The sequence below is a fragment of the Phoca vitulina genome, unplaced genomic scaffold (genome assembly GCF_004348235.1).
Source record: "Phoca vitulina isolate PV1807 unplaced genomic scaffold, GSC_HSeal_1.0 scaffold67, whole genome shotgun sequence".
NCBI lineage: Eukaryota > Metazoa > Chordata > Mammalia > Carnivora > Phocidae > Phoca > Phoca vitulina.
In genome coordinates, this window is record NW_022589770.1 from 5,666,172 (window position 1) to 5,687,838 (window position 21,667).

General features: G+C 35.5%; 1 protein-coding gene across 12 annotated transcripts in view; it reads left to right on the plus strand.

Annotated features, from left to right (window-relative positions):
- Window positions 1–21,667, plus strand: part of ZDHHC21 (zinc finger DHHC-type palmitoyltransferase 21) — a 64,489-nt gene that overhangs the window by 12,046 nt on the left and 30,776 nt on the right. For 4 of the 12 annotated variants that reach the window (XM_032392278.1, XM_032392280.1, XM_032392281.1 and 1 more), the window contains 5 exons: window positions 3,162–3,360; window positions 4,642–4,740; window positions 13,046–13,157; window positions 15,764–15,835; window positions 16,173–16,311. In XM_032392278.1, coding sequence (XP_032248169.1) covers window positions 3,207–3,360; window positions 4,642–4,740; window positions 13,046–13,157; window positions 15,764–15,835; window positions 16,173–16,311 — 576 coding nt within the window. In that variant the 5' untranslated portion in view covers window positions 3,162–3,206. The remainder of the gene's footprint in view (window positions 1–3,161; window positions 3,361–4,641; window positions 4,741–13,045; window positions 13,158–15,763; window positions 15,836–16,172; window positions 16,312–21,667) is intronic. The other 8 variants (XM_032392285.1, XM_032392282.1, XM_032392287.1 and 5 more) reach the window with 8 other exon arrangements.

Below are 21,667 nucleotides of genomic sequence, written 5' to 3' on the forward strand. Positions count from 1 at the left end.
ATGTCCACTAGTTACATCAAAGTTTGAGTAATGAACTCACCTTTTAATGTACAAATGAGCATGTTAGAATCTCTGGCTAATGAAAGTATTTTACAAATGCCACCCTTAAGACCGAGTAGCAGCGCTGTGTTCAGTTTGGTTGTGGCTCAGGATGTGTAATAGTTTCTGTTCAGCCATAAGCCACGCCTGGGAGATACTAACTGAGTGGAGTGATCCTACCACTCAACCAGGTACGTGTTGCTGGTTGTAATCTGATTTGGAGCTCTTTGAAGACTACTGTTTGCTTCTCTACAGCTAGCCGTAAAGCTTATGTGGCACTAATTTTCACTCACCAGGTATTTAAAAAACAATTCAACATCTTATTTACTCATTGTTTTATTTTTCTATTCTTTGCTTGCTTTTCCTTGGGGATGGTTTTTCTTTTAGAGCCTGTTGTCTATATATGCTCACATGCAGGAAAATCAGACACCCTCAAGTATGCTTTTCAGTATCTAGTATTCTTCAGTTGTGAGGAATCTCCTGAGAAGAACTTGTTACTCTGTGGTAGAGGAGGATACAAACAGAGTTCAGAAACATGAATGCGTGTTTGATCCTTCTGCTGGCTTGAATGCTTTTCTGTTTCTGATATTAATAAATTTAGAAATAAGTAATGAAATTACTCTGTTCTCTGTGATGATTGGAATCATAGTCTGTTTTTCAGTCCTGTCTGGAACTGAAACATTACAAGAAAGAAGGTACAAGAAGTTAATAATATTGAACATGTTGAGAGACAGAGCCTTCTGTCATTTCTTTTGGCACTTGATGGTTGGCAAGACTGTAAAAAAAACATTCTTTTTAATGTTTCTCATTTTAGCTATGTAGACAGCTTATCATTTGTATTTGAGCTCCTTTAGTTTTTACAAAAATGATACCCAGTAAATTAAATAGCATACTTTATCCTCTGTGACTTTCCTTCCTTTAATGATACTGATAGGTCTTGTAATTTTCTAATTAAAAGGTAGTGAAGTTCAACTTTTACTTTTTTAAAGGCCTAGGCACTATTCCTATTTTAAAATTCATACATAAGTACTAATTTAGACCATATCTGATTTAAACAGTTGGGTGGTGTTGCGTTTGAGTTCTTGTCTTTTTTTTTCTGCTGCTCCAGTATTTGCATGTTCTAAGGATGATAGGATCAGGGTATTACTTTAAAATTAGCTAAATCTTTTTTTTTTTCTTTGTTCCGGTAGCTTTGTAGCTTTAAAGAACATTGGCAGGGCCTCTAAGGGGCGGCACCCTGAAGCTCTCCAACTGATGATAGTGAGGGATAGAAGATGAAAATCTCCGAGTCCTTCTTGACTCTTTCCTCTGTAACCCCTAATATCCAGTCAGTTAGTAAAACATACTGGTTTGATTGTACCTGTTTCCTCAGTTGATCTCTTCTCAAACCTAATTTTGGCTTTTTTTTTTTTTTTTTTAGCTTAACTGATCTTTAATTTTATCCTAGACACCAGAGCTTCAATACTTTATTTAAAGTATAAATCTCATTATGTTAACTTCTTGCATCAGTAGCTTTCCAATGCCAAAGAATGAAGTCTTAGCATTCTAACGTGGCATCTTTATGTCTTTCATGAGGTAGCTCCTTATTTCTCACCCCTCACTCTCCACTGCGAACTTTATGACTTATGATGGCAATTTGTAATACCTCCTACAATTTTTACTCTTGTATACCGCCTGCTCTTCTTTCTGTTTGCAGTATTGTTGTCACTTTTCTTTGCTTGGATAACTTTTACTCATCTTTTAAAGCTGAACTCCGATTTCACCACCTAGAGGAAGTCTTGCCCTAATTTAACTAGTCCCGATGCTCCTGCCTCTGGTGACATCTTGTCCACATCTCTGGTACTTAACAAGTTGTACTAAACCCATTTTTCTGACTCTTTTCCCCAGTAGACTGTTAGTTACTGTAAGCAAAGACCACATCTCATTCATCATTGTATCTGTAATAACTGGTATGTTATGGCGGCTCCGTGAATACATTTGTTGAACTGAATTCAACTCATTGCCCTAACATGGAAGTTTTAGGGAAGCTTTTGGATCAGTGGTTTCTAGACACGAGTGTGCTCTATCAGAGACACCTGGGGAACATTTTAAAACATTTTATTGGTTTTTGAGCTTTTGTTCCATAAAGAATTATGATTCAGTAGATTTGGAATGGGGCCTGGATTGAATAAGTATTTTTAAAAAGCTCCTCAGTCGATTCCGGTTTGCTGACAGGTTTGAGAAACACTGTCCTAGTTTGTTATTGTATTATTCCATTTTATTTTATGTAAAAGGTGCCCCCTTGACCTTATAATTTCCTGTTTAAGCCTTATAAATTATATCTACTAAGGTAGGCATATATTTTAAATCACCTTTTTTGGTACCGTAAATATAGAAGTATCAACTTTAAGTGTCTCACTGGAAGGTCGATTAGCATTTTGTTAACGCTCAATGAAAAAAGCTCCATTTAAACAGGAGTCTTCTTGAATTGATAGTAGTAAGATTAGTTGGGCTTTGTTCTGTGAATTTAAATATTTTTGGCAACTTGTGATTACTTTCCGCTTTTTATTAATTTTTCAAAATGATTAGGCATTGTATTGTGGTTTAAAATTAAATCACACAAATCTTAAGTGTACACAGCACAGTGAATTTTTACATATGTATATACCCATGAGACACCACCCAGGTCAAGATAGAGAACAATTCTAGCCCCTCAAAGTTTCCCTTATGTTCCCCTCCCACCACAAGAGGACCACTGTTTTGACTTGTATGACCATCAGTTAGTCTAATGATTAAAACTACTAAAAAATTTTGCACATATCTTTTGACATGTGTCTCATTTCTCTTGGGTTTACACATGGAATTGCTGGGTTAAGGACAGACTTGTGTTTAGCTTCAGAAGGTATTGCTAATTTATCCTCTGTGATAGCAATTCATAGTAAAAATTGGAATTAAATGATTTGAAGCCTCTGATGAAGTTTGAATATCCTGAAACTTCTCTTTGTTTTGCAATGTGTTTCATTTTGTCAAAAATATCCAAAGAAAACTCGGCATCATCTTGTAGTTGCCGGTAATGTAGTTTTGTTTCAGTCAAATAATTTTTTCTACATAAGTAATTTTTTTTCTTTGTCACCTCTCCTTAGGATCGTCTTTCCTTGTGGGTTGGCATGCAGTTGTAGGACTGCAAAATGGGTCTCCGGATTCACTTTGTTGTTGACCCACATGGTTGGTGCTGCATGGGTTTGATTGTCTTTGTCTGGTTATACAATATTGTTTTAATTCCCAAAATTGTCCTCTTTCCTCACTATGAAGAAGGACATATTCCAGGCATATTAATAATAAGTAAGTTCCTGATCTTTATTTCTTTATATAATTAGTTTTCTCATTGTGAATATTTTTGGAGTATAGTATCAGTATGATAACTTTTCTTTTAATATTATTAGCACTATTAATATTAAGTTACTTACTAAATTAGGGAAGTTTTAAAAAAGACTGGCTTTTATAGATTCTGCAGGGTTGGATAAATGTATCATCTCCATGGCTAACTGCAAAGTATATATAGGTCGTTTTGTTTAAATTGAAACTGGCACAATAGTGCTATTTTGTGTGTGTCTGTGTGTATTTTTAATGTTTCTATTATGTACTTATTTCAAATGTGGAAGGAGTTTTAAGAATGAAGATGATATACATTACTGAGAAATGAGACTTTCATCATACAAAGATTACTAATTACATTGATTATGATAACACTTTGAACTTCTGGATAATTATTTTCTGCTGTCGTTCATTTGGTGATGGCTTGCTTATGATTAAAAGAATAAGATTGAAATGATATATTTTACATGTACGTGGCATTTAGAGTTTCCTTGTACATTATGTCATTTTGGCCTCACAAGGGCTGTGGGAAATATCTCTATTATACAAGTGATAAAACTGACCAGTACCATGCAATCATTCCTGGAGTTAGCACTCAAACTGAGTTTCCTCTAACTGGTGCAGGGCCTCCTCCCTCCCCCGCCAAATGCCTAATTTTTTATTCATTTAAAAGGTAGAATTATAATGAATGAATCTGTTTTTCCTTACTGTTATTTTTCTAGTTATTCTTTTAAAAACTCAAAATTTTTAGATTCTTTATTTTCTCATTACATCAATATCTTAAGCTCAATTAAAAGGAGCAATTGACTATCTCTAACTCAAAGTAATTTTGAAGATAGCCAGTTAGAGGTAATGAAAAAGTTTAATTGTAGGATGGGTTTTAAAATACTGCTTTGATTCTGTCAAATATAGTACATGTAGTAATTAAAAGGGAGCCCATTTATGCCATTATTGACAAGGAATCTCTGTTAATAAAAAATCTGATTTATAACAAGTTTATCAGTTATTATGCAAAATAATATTTAAAGTTAATATGTACGAGATAGTCCTCTTGGCAGTAGTATTTGATGAGTGAAATGAATATTTAATTATTTAATCATTTAATTTTTCCATTTTAGTTTTGAAAATTATTTTTTCTGATGGTATTAATTAAAACATGCATTTAAACTTTGAATATGCTTTTTGATAAAGTGTTTTGAAGAATAAATGACTGATTTTATTTACTTAACTTTCTTATTTATTTCAAAGTATTCTATGGCATTGCCATATTTTGTCTGGTTGCTTTAGTGAGGGCCTCATTTACTGATCCAGGAAGACTCCCCGAGAACCCTAAGATTCCACACGGAGGTATGGCGCTCTTCAGATTGATCACTTTTGCTCTCTCGGCATTATTAACTTTGTGAATGTATTTTATAGCCTTTAGTATGTATTCATTATTATATGTTCTCTAACACCACTCTCAAGTCTTTTCTCCAATGTTTCCTTTCTAGACTTCTTTTTTTTTATTATTATTATGTTATGTTAATCACCGTACATTACATCATTAGTTTTGTTTTTTTTTTTTTTTTTAAGATTTTATTTATTTATTTGACAGAGAGAGACACAGCGAGAGAGGGAACACAAGCAAGGGGAGTGGGAGAGGGAGAAGCAGGCTTCCCACGGAGCAGGGAGCCCGATGCGGAGCTCGATCCCAGGACCCTGGGATCATGACCTGAGCTGAAGGCAGATGCTTAACGACTGAGCCACCCAGGCGCCCCTACATCATTAGTTTTTGATGTAGTGTTCCATGATTCATGTTTGCGTATAACACCCAGTGCTCCATGCAGAACGTGTCCTCCTTAATACGCATCACCAGGCTAACCCATCCCCCCACCCCCCTCCCCTCTAGAACCCTCAGTTTGTTTCTCAGAGTCCATTGTCTCTCATGGTTCGTCTCCCCCTCCGATTCCCCCCCTTCATTCTTCCCCTCCTGCTATCTTCTTCTTTTTTCTTTTTTCATATAATGTATTATTTTATTTAAAATCGCAAATCCCAGCTGACTCCCGGTATCCCCCACTCTCTGCCTCTTTGTAGTTTACTTGTTTTTCTTGTCTCCTACTCTATACCTATATAGCCTCTGTGAGGGTGTCGATTTTTTGTTTTGTTTTCTTCGTTTGTTCAGTGCTGTATCCTTAGTGCCCATCTCTGTCACTTAGTAGATGCTGGGTAAATGCTTGTTGAATGATACATAAGTACCTGATATATTTTTATTTAATAAAGGGATCTTTTTGATGGTGCCCCTCTCTTGGTGATATTATAAATAGGATATTGCTTAGAGTAAATATTTGTAGTGTAATGATACTATTGCCTATATTTTTCCAACTTCTAACAATTCAGTGAAAAATTTGAAAGCTTTTTATTTTAGTGTCAATTGAAGGTAGTTTTGGGTCACCTTATTGCACAATAACCATTTGAACCACAAAAATGAATTGAAAATGTATTGCTTGTTTTATTACATGCCAGGTATAGTAAACCTCAGGAACTCTCTTTCCTCAGTTTTACTTTTTGATCATTTGTTCTATAAACTTTGAGAACTCTCTGTACTTTCTTCTAAGGAGACATTCCTGTGACTTCGCTGGACATTAGAGAATCAGAACACTTTCTGTAGTACTTCAGTGCTTTCCAACCTTGCTGACATTAGAGTCACCAAGGGAACTTTTAAAAATCTCAGTGTCCTGGGGCGCCTGGGTGGCTCAGTCATTGAGCGTCTGCCTTCGGCTCAGGTCATGGTCCTAGGGTCCTGGGATCGAGCCCCGCGTCGGGCTCCCTGCTCAGCAGGGAGTCTGCTTCTCCCTCTCCCACTCCCCCTGCTTGTGTTCCCTCTCTTGCTGTGTCTCTCTGTCAAATAAATAAATAATTAAAAAAAAAAACCTCAGTGTCCTGATCCCGATCCCATATTAATTAAATTATAATGTATGGAGATAGGAGCCAGGTATCAGCATTTTTCAAAGATTCCAGGTGATTCCAGTGTGTAAAAAATTGGGGAACCTATTAATTCCTTCTGAAATTAGATTAGTGGCAAGTCACTAAGGGAGTGAGTCTCCCTTGAGTTCCTGAATGTTGTTTTTTGAGACCCATCATTTAGGGACATACGTGGCCTTGCAAATTTTTTTTTTTTTTTTTTTTTTAGATTTTATTTATTTATTTGAGAGAGAGAGGATGAGAGATAGAGAGCACGAGAGGGAAGAGGGTCAGAGGGAGAAGCAGACTCCCTGCTCAGCAGGGAGCCCGATGTGGGACTCGATCCCGGGACTCCAGGATCATGACCTGAGCCGAAGGCAGTTGCTTAACCAACTGAGCCACCCAGGCACCCGGCCTTGCAAATTTAATGATTAAATGGGAATGATAAGACACTGATGTTTATGTGACTGTAGAAGTTTCTGAGAACTGTGTCGAGTATTTCGTTTCTGTTCACTTAGAGAAGCAGCATCACTCTCAGTTTTTGTGTGTGTTTGGGCGGGGAGAGTGGCAGTCTGCAGTTTGTACGGAATCTGTTTTCTCAACTAACCTAACCCAAAGAAAGGCTCTCTAACACATTGATGGATGTATTGCCTCCTTCATTTCTAAAGCCCAGTGTTTCTAGAAAATTAGAGAAGCAACCTTTTCCTAACTCAGGACCGTGATGTGATGAGCACTGGGTGTTATACGCAACTAATGAATCATTGAACACTACGTCAAAAACTAATGATGTACTATATGCTGGCTAATTGAACATAAAAAAAAAAGACCCATTTCTGATAAAATCTTTAGTGTGCAGTGGTCACTCAAATGCCTACATGTATCAGATACTGCAAATCAGTGAAAGGGGCCAAGAAAGAACTATTTCATAGTGAAAATCTCATATCCAAAGGCAGTAGCTGCAGTGAAATTGTCACGTAGGCCCGGTATTCATAGATCTTACAATTTTTAAAGAGAAAACAGAGAATTACAGTTTTTAAGAGCACTTTTGTGATTTAAAAAAATTAACAAAAAATTAAAAATTTAAAAACATTGGTTTTAAGTGAATACTAAACAAGGTGTGTCTGTAGGCCTAACTGAATCTGCATTCAACCACCGTGTTACCTTTAGCTTATAGACCCTAGTGATGGAAGACTCCATGGTATCTTGCTGCTGTTCGGATGTCTGCATTCTTTCTGATCTCAGTTGACATTTGGCCTAGTTTTCTTCACTGAGTCCCGAAGACTTAACCTTTTTTTTTTTTTTTTTTTATTTTTTTTAAAGATTTTATTTATTTATTCATGAGAGAGAGAGAGAGAGAGGCAGAGGCAGAGGGAGAAGCAGGCTCCCTGCAGAGCAGGGAGCCCGATGCGGGACTCGATCCCAGGACCCTGGGATCATGACCTGAGCCGAAGGCAGACGCTTAACCGACTGAGCCACCCAGGCGTCCCCCGAAGACTTAACCTTTTGCCCAATTGAAAAAAACAACAACAACCACATTCATTTATTGTATTTTAATATTTCCAAAGTCCTTTACTATCTCCTATCATTTGATCCTCATGGTAATTGCATGAGGTAGGTAGACTGAATAATCAAGTGTAGATTGTCCTCTGTAGGTCACAGAGCAGGTTGTTATAGAGCTGCGGTGACACCCAAATACTTGTCTCCATCATCTTTTTTACCACGCCTCTATATAGAGGTTAATAATTTTAGCCCTTTATTCACCTTTGCTTTGATTCTGGGGAATATTGAAGTCATCATGTGCCTCGTGATGCTGATTTCCTGATTATTTTGTAAATATGGTTTTAACTTAGTAAAAAATAACAAAATTTTAACAGTAAAAAAATAACATTAGCATGACTAGAGAGTTGGGGCTATAAGAAGTGACATTTATTCATTACTGTTTTAAGGTTGAGCAGTTTCATAGAATTGAATTCTTTAGGAAAGGCAACTTAAGCCCTAATACTTTTGATTTTAACCATGTTTTAATTGAATTACTCTGAAATATTTTATATGACTTTCTGTTTTTTTATAATAGATTTTAAATAAATTTAGTATCTATGTGACCTGCCAAATATATGAGGCAGTTTGAATATAAGAGGAGGTTCTGCTGTCCCACACAAAGATCCCCAGAATTTGACTTTTATAAACTTCTGGGGATGTAGATGAAATGGTCAAATGAAATCATTAAATGTCTATTTATATTATTCAAATTAATCCCATGCATGCTTGAAATATAGAAATATTACTTTATGTCATTTTCAAGTTTTATGAAATGATTTTATTTAATCTCTTAACTTTAAAAAAATAGCTTTATTGAGTATAAATCACATGCCATATGATTCACCCATTTCAGATGTACAATTTATGGCTTTCAGTATGTCCACAGAGTTGTGCACCTGTTACCACAATTTTATGAATGTATGTACATATGTATGTTGGGGCTTGAACTCCTAATCCAGAGATAAGAGTTGCATGCTCTACTGACTGAGCCAGCCAGGCGTCCCACCCCAATCAATTTTAGAACATTTTCTTTTTTTTTTTTAAGATTTTATTTATTTATTTGACAGAGAGCACAAGTAGGGGGAATGGCAGGCAGAGGGAGAAGCAGGCTCCCCACTGAGCAGGGAGGTAGTTACAAGGCTTGGTCCCAGGACCCTGGGATCATGACCTGAGCCCAAGGCAGACGCTTAACCGACTGAACCACCCAGGCGCCCCTAGAACATTTTCATCATCAAGCTCTTAACTTACATGTTTGACTTCAGTGTTTTTTGTCATCATTAGAGCCACCTTGAGTAGAATCACCCTGTTACAGAGCAAAATCTTCCAAGTTTAAAAAAAAAAGTAGCGTGTTTAAAATTTGTGTCATAATGTCCCTTGAAATTGTACCCTGAGTGGTAGGGACACGTGCTATTAATGCTCAGGGTCATGTTTTCACTTGTAGTTTTGCTCCCCTCCCCATTTCTTACATTGCTTTTTAAAGAAGATCTGTTAGAGACTTACTACCATTTATTTTCTACATTGGCAAGTGATTCTGTCAGGGAGCCTCTGTGAAGAGCCAAACGCTGTATTGATTTTCATAGTTTCAAGTTACATTTTTCTCCCTAAAACATTACTTTGTGGTTTGAAATACAGTAATTGAGAGGACCTAATAAGTCTTTTAAAAGTCTTACTTAGAAGGTGATTCCTTTCTTTCTGAGGGATAAATAAAACAAAACCAAATCTTGCTTTTTGTTTATTCGTGCATTTACAGCATTAAGAGGATCCATGCAACACAGTGGCATACTGTTTACCTAGGTTACTTACTTAGGTGTACCCAGGCATTTATGGGGTCTGTCTTCTTTTTTTTGATTTATGTTTTGATTTTTTTTTCTTTAAAAAAAGTCACTTTTCTATTTTTCTTTCCTTTAAAATTTTTCTTTGCTTTAAAAAAAGTCAGTTGTCAATTTTTCTATAGCTACCATAAATTAGCAATTGAATTCTCTCTCCCATGGGCTTTTTTTTTTTAATTTAAAATTTTTATTTTCATCACTTACAGATGGTATTTTGCCTTCTGATTCCCCTCCCCCCCCCCCCCCCACCTTTTTTTTTTATTTTAGTTGCTAGTACAAAAGTCTTCAGACATCAGAATATGTCAGTCACCAAGGTCACATTTGGAATGAATAAACCTAAAGAAGGAAAGGGAAAAGAGCAAGAAATGGTTTCTAGATACGTAGAGTAGGTTAAAATGGATGGATTTTTTTTTTTTTCTTGTTATATGAGGCAAAAACATAGATGATACTTTAATTTCTAGGTATTTAAAATAGTGATTTTTTTTCTTTCTTCTCTAAACACATAGGGGTGTGTGTGTGTGTGTGTGTGTGTGTGTGAGAAAATGTGAGATTTCAAAGCCGTTTTAGATACTTGTTTAGTATCTTAAATTTAGCCAAGGAATGGCTCAAGCTCTTTCTTTAAACAAATTTGTGATCCAGACCATAGATTGGCAAACTCTTCTTTACCATACAGGTCCAGATAGTAAATATTTTCAGCTTTATAGACCGTACAGTCTCTGTCACAGCCCCTCAGCCCTGCCATCGCACCCCAAAAGCAGCCATAGATAAAACGTAAAGGAATGGGTGTTCATTTGAACTGTGTTCAAATAAAACTTTATGTATGGACACTGGAATTTGAATTTCAAGATTTTTACATATCACACATTCTTCTTATTTCCAATCGTTGAAAATTGTAAAAACCATTCCTAGCTCATGAAAACAGGTGGTGGCCTGGATTTGCCTGTGAACTGTAGTTTGCCACCCCGTGGTCTAGACTACACAGTTACAGGCTTTCTCTCACTGTAACCAAATGCTGTCTTCTTTTCTGAGGATACAACATTTCAAGTGTGAAATAAAGAGTTTTACTCTCTAGAATATCGTATGCTGAAATGACCAGTATAAATATACCATATTTATATTTTAAGGCACTGGTTTTTAAAAACTAAAGTTTTTCTGTTGTCTTTTAATGAAAATTGGCTCATCGGGGGAGTCTGCTTCCTGACTCTATTCCTTGCAGTATGTGAATTCAGAGTTTTAACACTGGGATGTTTGGGAGCATCTTGCTAAGTGGGAAAAGAGTAATCTGCTTGTGACATTGTATTGTGCTACATATGAAATGAGTTTTCATTTCAGTTACAGTTAAATAATACTAATTTAACCATCTAAATTAAACTTTAATATTGCTTTCTCACATAAGTTTTTATTAAAATAAGAACTGTAAGTAAGAAATGAAAGAGGATCTTAACTCTAGGAAACAAACTGAGGGTTGCTGGAGGGCAGGTGGGTGGGGAGATGGGGTAACTGGCTGATGGGCATTAAGGAAGGCACGTGATGTGATGAGTACTGGGTGTGATATGCAACTGATGAATCACTAAATTCTACCCCTGAAACTAATAATATAGTATATGTTAACTAAATTGAATTTAAATAAAGAATTAAAAAAATGAAATTTTAAATGCAAAAGTTAATTTCTCAACTTTAATATTATTGGAACAATTAATTTGATATTATTATTATTATTTCTTCTATAGCAGAATGTTTTCCTCATACTTCACTATATAAAATTCCAGTATATTGATTTTACTCCTGGTCATTAAACTAAAATAATGGAATTAAAATAAGGTATCTTTTAGAAAATTGAATACTACCTACCATTATCTTCTTTTACTTATATTTAGAATCGTTCATTTTTAAAAATTCATACTTTAGCAAGCATTTAGTGACCACCTACTGTGTGCTAGGGTCATACTTTACATATATGAATATTCACTCAATTTTACTATTACTATGCCCATGCTTTTAACAAGGTTAGAGTGTAGTTTAAATGTAAGTGATGGAAGGTTTAAGAATTTTGTAAAAGTAAAACTCCATTTCAACAAATATTAAATAGATACATTCTGTATAATAGAGCAGTTGTCTTGATAGATGACTTTCATATAGTTCTCATAGATTTGATTAGAAAAATTTATAATGAAAATAAATGACTTTATTTCTGTAAACTTAATGTTTTTAGCACAAAACTTAAATGTGTGCTCTTTAATTACAAGGTAGAGGAAATTGCTACTTGGTTGTAAGAGTTTTGTAAAGAACTACCTTATTTCCATTAAATAATAATTTTCTTGTAATCATCTTTACTTCTGAAATCGTCCTAATACCTCCTAAACCCATCTGAAACACAAAATTTTCCTACCCTCTCCCATAAACACTCCTAAATGAATTCACTGATATTAAAAATATAAAATGGTTAGGGAGTGGGAATGCTATCTCTGTTTTTCTAATGAGTTTATAGGATTGATTTTTTTTTTAAGCTTTTATTCATTTATTTGAGCGACTGAGAGAGAGAGAGAGAGTGCGTGCGTGAGCACAGGCTGGGGGAGGGGCAGAGGGGGAAGGAGAAGCAGACTTACCGCTGAGCAGGGAGCCAGATGGATGTGGGCTGGATCCCAGGACCCTGAGATCATGACCTGAGCCAAAGGCAGACACTCAACCAACTGAGCCACCCAGTTGCCCTTATAGGATTGATTTTTGACTTCTTAATAAATGAAACTAGGATTCAGAATTATTTCTTCTTTAGAGTCTTTAATAAAATTTCTAGAAATTAATTTGTACATAAAATTCTGTTTTAATATAATAATTTGGTTGTGCTTTCGGGATTTGTCATTAAATTTTTTAAAAAAATTTTTATTGTTAATCACCATATATTACATCATTAGTTTTTGATGTAGTGTTCCATGATTCATTGTTTGTGCATAACACCCAGTGCTCCATGCAGAACGTGCCCTCTTTAATACCCATCACCAGGCTAACCCATCCTCCGACCCCCTCTAGAACCCCTCTAGAACCCTCAGTTTGTTTTTTACTTATAGCAAATACGTCCATAACCCGAATACATTATTTTCTATCCCTTAGTTTGACTATTAATGGTGTCTTACTATTATAGTGTTTAAAATTAGAAATGTATAGAATAAGACATGCATAGAATAGAGAAGCAATATTTATGGCAAATTCTTTTACAGTGAAGATGTAGAAGAAGAAAAATCTTGGACATACATATCGAAGACTTCCTATAAAATCTAAACTGTTGTTGCTAAATTTCAACATTACTCATTTGCCTTTATTAAGTGGATTTTAATTTCCTTCTCTAGAACGGGAGTTCTGGGAATTATGTAACAAATGTAATTTGATGAGACCAAAGCGTTCCCATCACTGTAGCCGCTGCGGCCACTGTGTTAGGAGAATGGATCATCACTGTCCGTGGTAAGAAATTTATTATTTATTTTTAGAAAAAAAATAGTGAAAAATAAATCTTAGTACTTAGCAGATTTAAATAAAAGTTATATTAAAATCATGCAGTTTTAAAAAATCCTTCGGTAAGGATACTGTCAGGTTCTATGAGGTTCTATCAACTGCCAAAGTAATTTTTGCACAGAGATCCTATCTTTTCTAACAAAGAGCTATTTGAGCAGAAGATTGATGTTCAGTGTCAATGCACCCAAGTGTACAAGAGAACTAAGGTGGTTGTATTAAATGAGGCAATGTTTGTAAAACATTGAAGTGTAGCATCTGACACAGAAAAAGCACTTAAATAGTAGCTGTTACTGTCTCTAACTGTAATAAATCGTATACATTGCATTGTTTATATTTCCCTTTCCAGTTGTTTAATTAAAGAATAACACATCTCAGATACTCTGATAGCCTCATTTCTCCCCCTGTAAGCTTTTTTCAATATTATGTATTGGACGCAGGTATTAAGATTCCCTGCAAGCTGGATGTGTGTAAGAGGCAGTTAGCTGATTCTCCTGAACTGGCAACATTTTTGGTCAATAGGGGGCTCTCTTGTAATATTTTTAAAAACAGTTCTGTTGAGAAACAGAATTTTGAAAACAAATGCTGTGAGAATTCTGCATTGTATCTCATTTCAAAGCTGTCACAAAAATCTGTGAACAAGATATTGTATTTAATTCTGTTTTCCTAGCATGGGATCTCTGTATAAATATTTAAACTAGTATAGTGTAGCACTTTGTAAATATATCTAAATACATATATATTTATGTTTGTACACACGTACATGCACATATACAAAGTTAACTGCATAATGGGCTTCTTAAATTTATAACTGCATTTATCTATAGTTGACTCAGTGGTGGAGTTTAGCTTTGCTGGATGATGCTGACCAATTTAGAGTTCCCCATATTTTCTGATAACTTACTCTGATAGCACAAGTTAATATTTGCAAGCTTTTAGTGAAAATTTGATTTTTACTATAAACTGATTATTTAAACAGAATGTAATTTCCCAAGATTAGGAAAAATAAAAGCATTTTAGATAAAAGCACTTTGTTACTATATAAAAAAAGTTTAAAATTGTCTAAGTCCATCAGTGGGATAATATAGCATATAATATATAGCCGATGTTTAAAAAATGTGCCTTGAATTTAAACAGATTAATTCTCAAGTGATTTTCTAAACCTCAGCGATCTGCTTACAGTTACAATAGTAATACATTAAAAAACAAAAGGCTAGGTAAAACATGTATTATTAGGCAAGTAGTAACCACACTGAAAAACTCAATTGTATAACCTTTTTTAGAGTAATGTTTCTGATTAACTAAGAATATAATAAATGTTCATGTTACGGTTGGATATTGATACTTCCTTTTAAAAGAATGCAAGAGTTTAAGCTTAAAAAATAATCAACCAGGAGATGTTTTGGTACTGTGGAGATTAGCGACATTCTTTCTTTATTTTTAAGGAATAAAGATTAACTTGGTGACAAAAAATATGCTATTAATCTAAATTCTAAGATTGGGCGGTGAGCTCTCTGTTTGTTGGCCTCTTCCGTGGTTTTCAGCTTCTCAGAGTACTTGTGGGAAGAAAAGTAGAAGTAGAAGGAGTTGGAGGTAGGGAAGGACGGTAGACCAGAGGCCTTAAACAGATCGAGGGACTTTTGTGATTGGATTCCTTAATAGGGCATTGCCAAGGTAGTCAGAGGGTGAGGGAAATAGTGTGAATTGGAAGCAAGGAAATTTTTTGATATTTTCAGAAACTGCATTATCTTAACTGCCTAACAGCTTTAGATTTGGAGATCAGTTCTCAGATCACCTGGAGATTTTCTCTCTTTCTGGCTTCCTGAGTAGTTTGTTATTGAGAGAACTCTTACATATAGACTGAGTACCTTTGCATTTCTCAAAGCTCTCTGGTTAAGAATGCCGTCATTAAAGCAGGGGGGGTGAAGGAGGATGGGACAAGGATAAGTCATTGAAGCCATAGCTGTTGGAGAGTATGTTTGAGTGCACACGTGAACACACTTCTGTGAAGGCCCTGCTTGCAAGTCGCAAAACACAGGAACTTTCATGTTTACAAAGCATGAGCTCTTAAGTTTAGGGAATGCCTCTTTGAGTTTTGCATTTACTTCTATGTCTGATTAAAAAAAAAAAATAGTTTAATGATACACCTTTGAAACAATAGTTTGTTAGGAATTGCACCAGCTATATCTTTTTTTCCCCAAACAATGGCAGTATAATGCTATAGGGAAATGAAAACATTTGTGCAAGGTAAGTTCTAGTTTTGAACTAGGGTTTTCTGCGGGAATTATAAAATATTCTGAAAATTTGGAACACTAAAATTTTCAGCCTGCATCAGCCTTGAAAATTTTAGGGTTACCACGTTAATTATTTTTCCTAGCTATGATTCATGTTGTCATGGTGGAAGTGTAGCTCTAAGAATTTGTAAATACTTGTGGATATATATTTTCAGCGGCCAAGGATAGAATGGAAAAGTAAGACAAATCGGGAGTGCTTAGCAGTAGGTCAGAGTGGCAGGTTTCAGTCTTCTTACTTCGAATCATTCAAATTGCTCTCCACAGCTGGGATGCTGTAATGGAAGAGCACTATCTAGAAGAAAGTTCTTGTTCTCTTGGCTACTGTCGCTTCCTCTGGCAAGTGTCTTCACTCCTTTGTTCCCGTTTCCATACCAATGAAACGAGGAGACTGCCATCTGCTCTTCCTGCCACACCGGGTGGTTGTGAGTTGAAGACCGATCGCATCCATGGACTTCCTTTGTGAAGTAGAAAGAGCTTTCCAAATGTGAGGTGGCGTATTTAGCGTATAGCTGTTCCTGTGTGCTGTGGGCTTGTAGGCTGAAGTGGCATTAGCATAGCTCCATAAAGTCAAGCATCTATGAAGTTGTTTGTGTGTATTTTCAGTTTTCCCGGTCCTGACGTGAGCATCTTATTAAAGTTTAAAATACTGTTTCTGTTTTCCTTTTTTCTCCAGGATTAACAATTGTGTGGGTGAAGATAATCATTGGCTTTTTCTGCAGTTGTGTTTCTACACGGAACTTCTTACTTCCTACGCTCTGATGTTTTCTTTCTGCCACTATTATTACTTTCTTCCAGTAAAAAAGCGTAACTTGGTAAGAAATGTTTATAGCCACTAATGTTAGAATGACGGTAGCATACAGTTATTAACATGTGGTTCCTTTATGTGCAGAAGATTGAAAACAAAAAACAACAAAAGTAAACGCTAAACTTGGTTAATTTTAAAATATATTGGGATTGAGAAAGTAGACCTTCATCTGACGTTCCCTTTTAACCAAATCCATTTATGATTATATATTAGGGTTGAGTGACTTTCTTGAAAAAGCAACATATTAGATCTTTCGGTATATATGTTTTGGTTTAAAAATACCTACAACAATGAGAGAATAAGTGAAAAATGCTAACTTTTTGTTTCCTTTCAGGAATAAAAATAGACTTAATTTTTTAAAGGTTCTCAAAGGAATGTTAAGTTTTTGAGAAAAGGGACTTTTCTCCCCTGACTTTTAACAATAACGAAAAGAAGAATTTGCAGAATCCTTTAAAAAGTTGTTGTTATATATACCATTGGAAACAGTGCTTTTCCCATTTTGTACAGGAATAACAATAGATCTTAGTTAAGGCTTGTCCCAGATTGGTGATGTTAGGGGTAGTTGTGGGAGTAAGAGCAGTGGCAAGTTTTAAGTACTTGACTACATACGTATCAACACCATGCTGTTGGGCATGCTGTTGGCATGTTGTTTCCATTCTCACTTTAATGCACACAACAACCACATGAGGTGGGGTACACTTTTCCCCCATTTTTATAGATGAGCAAAGAGACTAATAGAGGTTAAATAGGTAGTTACTGAAGGCACAAAGCTAGTAATTATTCAACTGGTTTTAGTTGTAGAGCTGGGATTTGAATCTGATCATGTGTTTTTGAATCTTATCTTCTGTGTTTTGTGTGTACAGTTGATATTCGGTCTGATCTTGTGCATTATTTGGACTTGGATTGTGTTTTTGAAGTACCGTGTGTGTGTGTGTAAGTCAGAGAAAGAGGCAGACAGGCAGACCGAACGGAAAGAAAGCATGCACAAGAGTGCCTGTGTGTGTGTGAGGAAGGAGGGTAGAGTGGGAGCAAGGGAAGAAAGACCAGAATCCTTGATGGAGAAGGGGAATTTTTCTTTCCTATTTGTATCGTTTTATACTGTTTAAATCTTAAAAATAACAATCTCAGTGTGGCACATATAATTAAATTTTGGAATAAGGGAGTGAAGGGCCTTTCTAAAGAATAAGGTCGTTAAGTTCTGTGTCTTTAGGTCATTTTTGTATATATGATCTTTTTTTTTTTTTAAGATTTATTTATTTATTTCAGACAGAGAGAGAGGGAATGCATGAGGGGGAGGGGCAGAGAGAGAGAGGGAGAGAGTACCAAGCACACTCCTCCCTGAGCGCAGAGCCTGACGCAGGGCTTGATCTCATGACCCTGAGATCACGACCTGAGCTGAAACTAAGAGTTGGATGCTTAACCAACTGCATCACCCAGGTGCCTCTATATATGATCATTTTGTATAAGTAAAAGAGGATATTTGCTATTGTTGCTTGGCTGTGTATATTAGTTTGGTCTTGTGATGATTATGCTTATTAAATAAAGATTGAGCAATTAAAATTAGATACTAATAACTGAAAAAAGTTCAAAAGGGAGAACTTTAAATATGGATGTTTGACATTTTCACACTGAGAATTTAGGGCATGCTAGCACTGTAGTTTTAGAAATGTTTTATCTGAGGGCGCCTGGGTGGCTCAGATGGTTAAGCGTCTGCCTTCGGCTCAGGTCATGATCCCAGGGTCCTGGAATCGAGTTCCGCATCGGGCTCCCTCCTCCTTGGGAGCCTGCTTCTCCCTCTGCCTCTCTCTCTCTCTCTCTGTCTCTCATGAGTAAATAAATAAAATCTTTAAAAAAAATGTTTTATCTGATTTATAGATTAATTTCTGATATAATTAGCATTATAGTTAGGAGATGTAAAAGGTTGGACGTATTCCCCCAAGAGTAACCTGTTTCAAATAATGGAGCCTAATAAGAAAAGCATTAAAATAAAATTGCCCAGTAAGATTAAGGTCATACTTTTTTAAGGAGAGAGAGAAATACAATTTGGTGATGTTAATGAAAACTTAATGGAGGTTCTCTAGGAGGAAGTGCATTGTAGTATAGTGAAGGGATTGGCAATTTGACCCTCCATCTGTTTTTATTAATAAAGTTATATTGAAACAAAGCTACTCTCATTTGTTTCCATGTTGTCTACAGTTGCTTTTGGGCTACAATAGTACAGTTAAGTAGTTGTGACAGGGTCATGTGGCCCAAAAAACCTAAAATATTAACTCTCTGGCTCTTTATATTGAGTTTGCCAACCCTGGTAATAGAATGATCTTGGCTTTATAAACAGACACCCCTAGGATCAAAGCCTGGCTTTTGTTATTATATGTATAACCTTTGACACCATGTTTAACCATTCTGAATTACAATGTTCTCTTCTGGAAAATGTGAATAATAAGAGATTAAATGAGATAACACATGTGAAAGTATCTGATATATAATAGATGTTCAGTTTATGTTATGTTTGACTTTATAAAAGCTCTCAGAAGGAGGAAACAGTTTTTCTTTGGCCTATTAATTTTTTTTAAAGGTGATAATATTTGAATCCCTAGAAATATATATATAAATATTATATGTTATATGATTTTATTAAATATATATTTACGTGCATACTGAATGTTGACAAAACACCAGCAGAATAGTAAATGTTTAAGAGATTGGGGTGCCTGGGTGGCTCAGTGGGTTAAGGGTCTGCATTTGGCTCAAGTCATGATCCCAAGGTCCTGGGATTGAGCCCCACATTGGGCTTCCTGCTCAGCGGGGAGTCTGCTTCTCCCTCTCCCTGTCTCCTCCCCCTGCTCATGCTGTCTCTGTCTGTCTCTCTTTCTCAAACAAATAAATACAATCTTTAAAAAAAATAAATGGGATTGTTTTCTTAAATTTCTTTCTGATAGTTTGTTATTAATGTATAGATACACAACTGATATTTGTATATTGATTTTGTATCCTGCAGCTTTACTGAATTAATTCACTAGTTCTAACAGTTTTTGGTGGTGTTTAGGTTTTCTATACATATCATGTCATCTGCAAAGGACAGTTTTACTTCTTTTCTAATTTGGATGCCTTTTATTTTTTTTCTTGCCTTATTGCTCTGACTTGCAGTACTAAGTTGAATAAAAGTGGTGAAAATGGGCATTCTTGTCTTGTTCCTGATCCTACAGGAAAAGCTTTCAGCTTTTTATTATTGAGTATGATGTTCCTCTGGGCTTGTCATATATGGCCTTTATTATGTTGAGATATGTTCCTTCTACGCCTAATTTAAGACTTTTTATCATGAATGGATGTTGAATTTTGTAGAATGCTTTTTCTCCATCTGTTGAGATGATCATGGTTCTTTTTTACCATTCTACTAATGTGGTGTATCACATTGATTGTTTTGCAGATATTGAACCATTTTTGTATCCCTGGAATAAATCCTACTTGATCATGGTGTATGATTTTTTTAATGTATTGTTGAATTCAGTTTACGGATATTTTGTAGAGGATTTTTACATCTATGTTCATCAGGGATTTTGTCCTGTGATTTTCTTTTCTTCTAATGTTGTTGTCTGATTTTGGTATTAGGTTAATGCAGGTCTTGTAAAATGATTTTGAATGTGTTCCCTCTTCAGTTTTTGTAATAGTTTGAGAAGGATTTGTATTAATTCTTCTTTGAGTGTTTGAAGCTATCTGGTCCTGGGCTTTTCTTTGTTGGGTGGTTTTTTATTACTGGTTCAATTTCCTTACTAGTAATTGGTCTGTTCAGATTTTCTGTTTCTTTATGAGTCAGTTCTGGTAGGTTGTATGTATGTTTCTAGGAATTTATCCATTTTCTTTTAGGTTGTTCCATTCATTGCTATATAATTTTTTATAGTAGTCTCACATGATCCTTTATGTTTGTGGGGTGTCAGTTATAGGGTCTCCTCTTTCATTTCTAATTTTATTTGAGTCCTCTTTTTTTTTTTTAAGTGAATCTAGCTAAATTTTTGTCTATTTTATCTTTTCAAAGAATCTGCTTTTAGTTTCCTTAATCTTTTCTGTTGTCTTTTTTAGTCCCTATTTCGTTTATTTTTGTTCTTATCTTTGTTATTTCTTTCCTTCTACTAACTTCTGGCTTGGTTCATCCTTTTTTTTTTTTTTTTTCCCTAGTTCCTTGAGGTATAAAGTTAGGTAGTTTGAGACCTTTCTTTTTTCCTAAGGTAGGCATTTGTTGCTGTGAACCTCCCGTAGAACTGCTTTTGCTACATCTCCTAAGTTGTAGTGTGTTAAGTTTCTACTTCCATTTGCCTCAAGATATTTTTTGATTTCTGTTTTGATTTCTTCTCTGACCCATTGGTTGTTCAGTAATATGTTGTTTAATCTACACATATTTGTGAAATTTGAATTTTCTGTTTTTTTCTTGTAATTGATTTCTAGTTTCCTACCGTTGTTGTTGGAAAAGATGCATGATAAGATTTCAGTCATCTTAAATTTATTAAGATTTGTTTTGTGGCCTAAACATATGATCTTGTCCTGCAGAGTGTTCTGTGTATGCTTGAGAAGAGTGTGTATTCTGCTGCTGTTGGATGGGAGGATCTATAAATGTCTGTCTGATCTAATGTGTAGTTTAAGTCCAATGTTTCCTTGTTAATTTTCTGTCTGATCTATCCATTGTTGAAACTCAAGTATTGAAGCCCCTGCCATTATTATTATTATTTTTAAAGATTTTATTTATTTATTTGAGAGAGCGAGAATGAGAGAGAGCATGAGAGGGAGGAGGGTCAGAGGGAGAAGCAGACTCCCCGCTGAGCACTCGATCCTGGGACTCCACGATCCTGACCTGAGCCAAAGGCAGTAGCTTAACCAACTGAGCCACCCAGGCGCCCTGCCCCTGCCATTATTGTATTGCTCCCTGTTTCTCCCTTCAGGTCTGTTAATATTTGCTTTATGTATTTAGGTGGCCCTCTATTGTTTGCATAAATATTTACGAATATTATATCCTCTTGTTGGACTAATCCCTTTATCATTATGTTGACCTTCCTTGTCTCTTATTACAGTCTTTGACTTAAAGTCTATTTTGTCTGATATGAAAGTATAGCTGCTTCTGCTTGCTTTTGGTTTCCACTTACATGGAATATCTTTTTCCATCTTTTCACTTGCAGTCTGTTTGTCCTTAAAGCCGAAGTGAATCACTCATAGGCACCATATTGTTGAGGTTTTTTTCTTTAATCCATTCAGCCATTCTTTGTTTTTGATTGGAGAGTTTAGACCATTTACATTTAAAATAATTGTTGATAGGCATGCACTTAATACTGCCATTTCGTTAATTGTCTTCTGGCAATTTTATAATTCTTTGTTCC